The sequence below is a fragment of the Micropterus dolomieu genome, linkage group LG07, assembly GCF_021292245.1.
Source record: "Micropterus dolomieu isolate WLL.071019.BEF.003 ecotype Adirondacks linkage group LG07, ASM2129224v1, whole genome shotgun sequence".
NCBI classification, from domain to species: domain Eukaryota; kingdom Metazoa; phylum Chordata; class Actinopteri; order Centrarchiformes; family Centrarchidae; genus Micropterus; species Micropterus dolomieu.
This window is the reverse complement of record NC_060156.1, coordinates 31,326,147-31,335,773: the sequence shown is the minus strand read 5'-3', so window position 1 is coordinate 31,335,773 and position 9,627 is coordinate 31,326,147. Positions and strand designations below refer to the sequence as shown.

General features: G+C 40.1%; 1 protein-coding gene across 1 annotated transcript in view; it reads left to right on the top strand.

Moving 5' to 3' along the window:
• Positions 1 to 4,648, top strand: part of LOC123973965 (protein app1-like) — a 20,208-nt gene extending 15,560 nt beyond the window's left edge. The window contains exons 5-8 of the mRNA XM_046054366.1: positions 1 to 893; positions 1,938 to 2,001; positions 2,928 to 3,052; positions 4,178 to 4,648. Of these exons, the coding sequence (XP_045910322.1) occupies positions 1 to 893; positions 1,938 to 2,001; positions 2,928 to 3,052; positions 4,178 to 4,209 (1,114 nt within the window). The 3' untranslated portion in view covers positions 4,210 to 4,648. The remainder of the gene's footprint in view (positions 894 to 1,937; positions 2,002 to 2,927; positions 3,053 to 4,177) is intronic.
• The last annotated feature ends 4,979 nt before the right edge of the window (positions 4,649 to 9,627 follow it).

Sequence of the window (9,627 nt, the reverse complement as noted above, 5' to 3'; positions counted from 1 at the left end):
TGAAGCCCCTGCTGCAGAAGCTGCACCACTTGTAGAAGCTGCACCTGAAGCCCCTGCTGCAGAAGCTGCACCACTTGTAGAAGCTGCACCTGAAGCCCCTGCTGCAGAAGCTGCACCACTTGTAGAAGCTGCACCTGAAGCCCCTGCTGCAGAAGCTGCACCACTTGTAGAAGCTGCACCTGAAGCCCCTGCTGCAGAAGCTGCACCACTTGTAGAAGCTGCCCCTGAAGCCCCTGCTGCAGAAGCTGCACCACTTGTAGAAGCTGCACCTGAAGCCCCTGCTGCAGAAGCTGCACCACTTGTAGAAGCTGCACCTGAAGCCCCTGCTGCAGAAGCTGCACCACTTGTAGAAGCTGCCCCTGAAGCCCCTGCTGCAGAAGCTGCACCACTTGTAGAAGCTGCACCTGAAGCCCCTGCTGCAGAAGCTGCACCACTTGTAGAAGCTGCACCTGAAGCCCCTGCTGCAGAAGCTGCACCACTTGTAGAAGCTGCCCCTGAAGCCCCTGCTGCAGAAGCTGCACCACTTGTAGAAGCTGCACCTGAAGCCCCTGCTGCAGAAGCTGCACCACTTGTAGAAGCTGCCCCTGAAGCCCCTGCTGCAGAAGCTGCACCACTTGTAGAAGCTGCACCTGAAGCCCCTGCTGCAGAAGCTGCACCACTTGTAGAAGCTGCACCTGAAGCCCCTGCTGCAGAAGCTGCACCACTTGTAGAAGCTGCCCCTGAAGTTGTCCTTGCTGGAGTCCCTGTAGATGCAGCCCCAGAGCCTGTGGCTGAAGTTTCTGTCCCTGTGGAGAGTGCAGAGGAGCTGGTGGACCCTGCTCCAGTCATAGCTGAAGCTGCAGGAGAGGAACTGCAGATGGAGGCCCCATCTGAACCAGTTGAACTATCTGAGGGTATACACTACAACCTCCCATTCCCCCACAATCCTTCTCTTTTTCTCTGTGGACCCTGCAGTCTACCAGCAATCATTTTAATCTCTATTTATATGAATATACAGTAGTCATTTGTGATGAGTGTAAGGATAAACTGTAAAAAATACCTGACATCACAAACACACTTTTTGTACTAACCCTCAACACGGCTTGTTCACAGTAGTCCCTTATGCATTTAAGCCCATAACCCTCAATCTTTCCTTTTCCATATCACCACCCCCCTTCCCATGGCTGGGTCATCTTTCATATGGCTATAGACAGTGATTAGTTCTTCTTTAACAGGGGGGATGGATTTTGGTTATTTTGTCCCCACCCCCCAAAACATCTACTGGCTATACATCAACTCCTTGTCTGATGTGTTTGTGCTGCTTCAGCCATCTTGTATGATGCTTATTTTAACTGCACAGCATTTTGCCTTGAGATTTTTGCCATGTGTTTTTTGAGACTTTTTAAAATGTTTATTTTTTCCACATCCTACTAATGCCTGCCTGCTAACTGCACTTATGTCTTTGTTTTCTAGAATTTCTTTCCACCTTCATAGCTTTAACCTCCCTCCCTTACACTTCTCACTCTTATTTGGGAGTTGCATGGAAAAGTAATATGTAATCAGTCCATCATGTTTGATACAGTTGTTGGGTGTATTTTGTTAATGGATACTGTGTGAATGTAAACTTTCCTTTCTTTCATTTTAAGCACATGGGGAGATTACACCCTGGTTGCTGTGCGTGGAGTCAAAGTTGAACATTATAAATCGTTTTTTTGGACTTCACTGTTAAATGTTTTGTTTGACTATGTTCAGTTCTGTAAATGTATAGCCTAGTATGACCTATCACAGCAACTTTTTAACCTATCAACTGACCTGACCTTTCACATGTTCTTTCCTATCTTACCCCTGTAGCTGACTATTGTCTACCACTCCCAGGTCCAAACGCATGATACTGGTTAATGAATTAATAATTTTTACTTTGAAGAGAAATAATTGTTTTTTTTCCCTGTAACTCGCAGCTCAAATGGACCCCATTCAGAAGCTCTTCTTAGACTCCATACGCGAGTACTCCACAAAAAGCCAGTAAGTCTCATTGCTTCCACCCAGCGTGTTATTTCATCCCTGTTTTTTTGTGTTTGTTTAAAAGGGTATCTCTAAAACTCACTAGCTTAGCTGGGTTTAGGACAGATTTAGCCAATTTGGAAGTAAGAGAGGTTTAAACTGTAGCTGCGTGCTCAAATACAAGCACAGCTTCAGCTGGACAGCAGCTGAAATGTGTGATGGAAGTTACATAAGGTTCACCATACACAGGTGATTCTGAGGAAGGTTCTTAATGCTGCAAGTTAAGTATTTGGAAAACTGAAATGGAGGAAATTGTCTCACCTTCCAATTACCAGTTCTGCTGACCATAATATCACAGCTGTTGAACCTTCTGTGGAAAGAACTTACAAATATTGTGTGTTTCAGTGTTGAACTTTTGATATATAACAAAGTAAATGTTATGAGTCTCTACTTTTATGACTTTACATTAAATTGCAGTGGGAATTGGCCTGACAATACGGGTCATTGATGTAATTTATTTTTAATAAAGGCTCAGTAATTTTCCACTGTAGTTTTAAAAAAACATTCAAACAGGAAGAAGTAGTGCATTTGTTGGGACTGTTAGCAGGAGATTTATACATGTAATGTTCTCTAGTGAGTCTTTGGGGCAACAGGACAGTGTATGTGGGACTGGGCTTCTCAGCCCAGGTTATGCTTCAAGATTTTATTCTGGAAAACATGCAAAAGATGGATGGTGATGAAGTTGCCCACTCTCAAAACACCTGAAACTTGTAAACAACTCTTCCAACAACTGCACTAAAATAAATAAAGCATGATTCATGAGAATTACTAAATAAATATGACATTTGATGATTCAACAGAGAATGCCATGGCGATAAAATGCACTGAACCTGAGAGAAAATTAAATGGTACTTTACTCATAACTGATCTTTGTCCTCCTCCTCTAGGTGTACTGGGGGGCTAGTCGATGCAGGTTCAGAGTACGAAAAGGCCTTGGCAGATGAAATAGCAAAGCTTCAGAGACTATATGGTGGTGGAGACCTCACATCTTTCCCAGAGTTCAAATTCACAGGTTAGTCAACACCTGACCTACATTTTTATTTATTTTTTTCATACACAAGAGTTGTGAATGCAATTCCATTTTCGTAAACTAGATGACAACAACAACAAAATGTATTTTATTGATCAATGTTTACTTTCAGTAACCTTTCAAGATCCTTGTTTTAAATTAATGTTTGCCATGCAGCATGGCCTAAAGGCCCCTTTACAGTATGCACATTTTGAGCTATCTGAAGCTAGAAAAACATAGTGAAACCTGGTCATCAAATTAAAACAGTCCTCGATTACACTATGAGAAACCTCCATCAACGGACAATTTGAAGATCTGGAGACCAAAGACTGCCTGAAATTTAGGAGCAAATTCTCACAATGACTGTTGCTATGACCCATGTCTAAAACCAGCCATTCAGAATATGACTTGAAATCACTCAGAACACACTGGCCAATGCCACCCAAGGTGTGACTGTGCCACAGCTTGTTTGTTTTCTTACTGCATTTTCAAAACTTGGAGCAGCGCAGATGGATAACGTGAACTGACAATGTATCTCTGCTCTCATATCTTTTTTTTAAAATTTACATTGTAGTGCTAAGATTCACTGTGCATTCGTCGCCCAATCTGTCATGCCTTAAATCATAGCCAATCATTGATTAATCATGACAGATTACCACCATTCTCGAACAGTATGACATGCAATCAACTTACAGAATCGTTGGTGCACAGTATAAAGGTCCCTTCAGGATAGCTATCTTGGTCTGTGTTTTAATTTGAACAGCTCACAGCTACTGCAATTTACTACAGATAATAATTCTGGTCAGTTCTTCTTTTAAGTAATAGTCTGCCTTGTAACATCACCATCAGGCCAAATTTCCTTTGGAAACCCAGGAAATATTAGAATCTAATGGATACAGTGCCATGAAATTTACTTCATCCTCCCTGGGGGAAAATCCATTTGATTTGAATCTTGTGGTGTTATTCTAATAAGTGTGTCATTGACACTGTGAGGTCTTGTTGCCGGTTAGCTTTATCATAAATCTGAATATTCTGTGACCACAAAAAGTAGCAATAAGGACTTGAAAATGTAAAATACTAAATAATCAAACATGCACTGAGTTAATAGCTCTGCTTTGTGTTTTTTAGAGCCCAAGCTGGATGAAGTCTCCCAGAAGTGAACATCAGCACTTCGCAATTGAACTTTTCTACTGTCACCCTTTTCCTTTAGATGTGTGCGGTGTAGTGGAACATTAACAGTCTGTTTTGATGTCAAAGTTGCAACAAACCCTTGCCTCTAGCTTTATATCTGAGAATAGAGCTGTTTCAGTAGCTAGATATTTTATGGGAACATAAGCTTAAGCACTTTAGATGTACATTTTTGGCAGACAAGGTGAACATTGATCCATGGCTGAGCTGTAGAGGAAATAATAAATTCCAGTCCAGATTTGTTCCTATGTGCGCCTCTTTCTGCTGCGGTCAGTGAAAGTATGACATCAACATCACAAATGACTATCATTTTATGCTGACTATCACTCTGTCTTGGCAGTCAGCATTTTATTTTCACAAACACCCATATCACATCTGAAATGTGTAATATAAAATGCTTTTTAAAAAGTATTTAGACCAGTTCTCTTTTTTCACAGTTGGTAAATTGTGTCCTTATGCTGAAATTGTTTAAATTATTTTCCCCCCTAATAACAATTACAGAATTTCCCCTTGGGGATCAATAAAGTATTTCTGAAATCTACACTCAGAACCCCCTAATGAAGTGAAAATCTTAAAAAACTGATCCCATATCTACAGTATCTCACAAAAGTAAGCACACCCCTCACATTTTTTCATGTAACAACACTGAAGAAATGACACAATAAATAACAGAACAGAAATAAGACATCACACAGCCATTAATGTCTAAACTGATGGCAACAAAAGAGGTATACTGTAATAATATTACTTTTCTCAGTAACTAGTAGTATAACTAATTACTTTTCTAAAACAATATTATTACAATTACTAATCCAAAAACAGCTGTTCAAAAGTTGTGATTTACTTGCTTTATATATTTTTATTTATTATAAGTCAGGAGAGACTGCTTTATTTAGATGTGAAGGGGGGTGGTAGTGAAAGCAGTGTTTCCCATAATTAGCCTATAATTTGGATAATTATAAACACTGACTGCCACATCGATTTTCTATTTTTTTTACTAGGCATATTCAAAATCATATTTGATTGAGGCAACATATTCATGCAGCTCTCTCTCTCTCTCAATTCAATTCAGATTAGCTTTATTGGCATGAATGTGTAACAACAATATTGCCAAAGCATAATACAAACCTCATAAGAACAATCATTAAACAAGTAATTAAAGCGTATGTGTGTTTGTTAGAAAAATTAAAATATTTTTTTATTAAAATAAATAAAACAGTAAGAGAGTGTGTGTGTGTGTGTGTGTGTGTGTGTGTGTGTGTGTGTGTGTGTGTTAAAGAAATAAATATATATTAAACATTAAAATAAATAGATAACGTGCACTCAACTTCTTTGGTCAACCACGAGTGGAACCTGTCCTGTAGAACCGCTGTATGGTCTTGGCCACCGTGCTGCAGCTCAGGTTCAGGGTCTTGGCAATCTTCGTATAGCCTAGACCATCCTTATGTAGAGCAACCATTCTTTTTTTCAGATCCTCAGATTCTTTGCCATGAGGTGCCATGTGCAAATTTAACACACCTGCTCCCATTCACACCTGAGACCTTTTAACACAAGTCACATGACACTGGGGAGGTAAAATGGCTAATTGGGCCCAATTTGGACATTTTCACTTATTGATACTGTACAGACACTTAACCAGCACTTACGCCTCACTCCCATTGCAGGGTATATGAAACGGTTCGCTTGGAACCTTCTTTTTGGCTTATTATTGCAAAAGTTGAACATAGTACCAGGTACTTTTTTTGGTATGCGCACCTTGTCTTTTAAACGCCCTGTGCACCTTGTTTTTTGTGCCCGGAGCACCTAATTTCTTTGCAGGGGCACTCTGAATGAGTTGCTGAGAGTTGAAAAACTCAGAGCAGAGAAGTGCCTGATGTTATTGTTGTTTTTCCCCATCCCCACTGTCCTCTACAGTCACTGGCACAAATTTGGTAATAATTCACTGCACTAACTTGGGGAAGATTCCTGTCATTAAATGGGGAGGGGGAGTGAATGTATTCCTCTGTAATAATCATATTAATCATGTTGTGGCCTAACTGATCTGGTTTTGAGGAATAGAAGGGACGGAAACACCAGAGACCACTCACAGCCGGCCCCTAGAGAGGCTGAGTCAGGAGGAGCACCTGGATTTTGCTATGGTTTGTGGGCAAAACGCTATGTTTTCTTGATATGTGTAATAGGCTTTGAGATAAATTTTCTCAGGTTTGGTGGGTGTTTTAGAGGTGTTACCCAATTAGAAGCAACATGTATATTAACCCAGCATATTAAAAAAGCAGTACAGTGTGCTTGCATAACACAATAGGGTGTTTAACACATGGTTTTCACCTATATAAACATTTTGGTTCAAGATAACTTGTGCAAACATAATAATAATAACTTACACTATATATGGCTACTGTAAGGAATGATGGCTTTACCATAAAACTTACAATTAAAAGCACCCCAAGAGTCCCAATTGACCGTTCACTAAGCCACACCCTGAATATGCAGCTGGCCAATCACAGTGCAAATGTAAATGCTCTGTATTTGTATAGCACCTTTCTAGTCTTTTCGACCACTCAAAGTGCTTTTACACCATTCACACACTGAGCCTAAGTGCTCAAACAGAAACTAACATTCACACACATTCATAAACTGGTGGAACAGCCACCAGGGGCAGTTTTGGGGTAAGACACAGCAGCCACAGTGCAGAATAGGACTCTCTCTGAGGTCACTTTCATGGCTGCACTCCATTGACTCTAATGCAAAAGAAGGAGTTTTCTAGTTCTCTTTTTCCGTATTTTTCCAAGATTCCAATACTGTTCCTGGGGCACTTATAGTAGTTACAGTCGCTACCCAGAGAGGTTGAAAGGAGAAGTACGATTTATTCTCTTTCCAAAGCCTAAAACAAATCCAGAAAAGTGTAGGCTGTGGATTGTTCCTAATGTAATGTTAGTTAGCTAACGCTAGCTAACTGAGTGTAACGTTATATAACCCTGCTGTTCTCCTTTTTAATGATTGTAATGGTGAAGAGAGACCTACCAAGCCTAACTAGTGTTGATCCTTAATATTGTTGTCCTCTTTCTCATTAAAATGTAAATGCTCCGTATTTGTATAGCGCCTTTCTAGTCTTTCCGACCACTCAAAGTGCTTTTACACCATTCACACACTGCGCCTAAGTGCTCAAACAGAAACTAACAGACACACACATTCGGGGTTCAGTATCTTGCCCAAGAACACTTCGACATGCAGCCTGGGGGAGCCAGAATTCAACTGCCAACCTTCCGATTAACGGCCAACCCCCTCTACCTCCTGAGCCACAGCCGACCCAACTCATTAGCCAATAATACGGTGGTTCACTTTTTCTCTGTGATCGGTAGGCTTTACCTTCTGTCTTTATTTTTTTCAAGTCAGTTTGACAGCCTGAATACAACCTTCAAATGTATATTGCAACTGCAAAACTGTCAAACTGTCTATACAAGCTCTATCTGAGATCGTTTTTTCCAAAAATTAGACAATATTTCTCCAGGGAGTGCAGTAATAGACATGTGTGCCATGCTAAAGGTATGATAGGTCGGACAGTTTGTCGGACTTAGCAACAATAACTACGGGGGGCGTGTCTTAGCGAAAGGTTAATTAGATGCCTATACCTTTTATTGGCCAGGTGTGGCTACACAGTTTGACAAATAAATGCACGTCTCACTTAGAAGCTGGGTCTGGTTTTTTGTTTTTTGAATAAATAAAACATCTTAAAGCCCACAGGGTCACCTGCTTGGGCTAGTTCTAAGGTGCTTTGATCCTGCGTTAAAAATATAAATGTTTAAACTTTTGTCAGTATGGAAATGCTACACGTCATTAGATCGGATATGTTCTACACAATTCAATCATGTTATTCATTTTACAGGAACCATTAACAGTATGGTTAATTCAGTATACTGTAATTCATTCAGATTTACCAGCATGGTAAACAAGAGAGACAAAACAGAAGTGGTGACTCCTGACCTTTGAAGAGGTCATAAAGTCTGAATGTTTCCATATCTTGATTATTTATATTCCTTTAGTCCATATGTGTCCTCCAATCCAATCCATTTTATTTATATAGCACATTTAAAAAAACAAAGGTTTACAAAGTGCTGAACAAGAAATAAAACATAAAAACTCATATAAAACACATAGAAACACATAAAACAACAAGACTACACAGCTCTCATGCTGGGTTAAAAGCCAGGGAATACAAGTGGGTTTTAAGACGGGATTTAAAACATTCGAGGGTCTGGGCCAATTTGACCTGTGGAGGTAGCTCATTCCACAGTTTAGGGGTTGCTGCTGAAAAAGCACAGACGCCCCTGGTTTTTAACCTGGTTTTTGGAGCGACCAGCCGAAGTTGGTCAGTAGACCTAAGTGACCGTGGGGGAGTGTAGACTTGTAAGAGGTCTGAGATGTAGTGTGGTGCCAAACCATTCAGTGACTTAAAAACAAACAATAAGATCTTAAAATGTATTCTAAAATGAGTCAGTGAAGCGAGGCCAGCACCTGGTGTAATGTGTTCATGCTTACGAGTTCCAGTTAAAAGATGAGTGGCCGAGTTTTGTACTAATTGCAAGCGTGAGAGAGAGGTTTGGTTAACACCAATGTAAAGTGCATTACAGTAGTCCAGACGAGTTGAGATAAAAGCATGAATCACATGTTCAAAGTGCTTACGAGATAAAACAGGTTTGATTTTAGATAAAAGCCTCAGGTGATAAAAACTGGATTTAACAACATTATTTATCTGTTTATCAAGTTTAAAACCATTGTCTACTTTCACACCCAGATTTGTCACTACGGGTTTTGCATATTGTTGCAGGTAGCCCAGGTCAACAGAAAGGATATCACTGGCCCGACTGGGTCCAAACACAATGACCTCAGTTTTATCTTCATTTAGATTTTAAAAGTTAGAAGCCATCCAGGCCTTAATATCTTTTAAACACTCTAGTAGAGGTACGAGGGAGTTTTCACCTCTTTTGATGGGCAGATATATTTGGGAGTCGTCTGCATAGAAGTGGTGGAGATGCCATGCTTTCTAATTACTAGTATGGCAGAATTACCAGAGTCAGTGGTTAATAAAAGGTCATTAAAAACTCTTAAAAGTGCAGTTTCAGTGCTGTGAAATGCTTTAAAACCAGATTGAAAAATCTAAAAAATACCATGTACATCTAAAAAAGACTGCAGCTGTAAAAGTAGTTTTCTCTGAAGTTTTTGAGATAAAAGGAAGCTTGGAGATAGGTCTGTAGTTGGATAAAACCGAGGAATCCAGATTTCTTTTTCTAATCAGGGGTTCCACAACTGCTTCTTTGAAATATGTTGGAACGACACCTGCTGCTGACTACTATTGATGATTTTTTGGACATTGGGGCCAATTGTATCCCAGG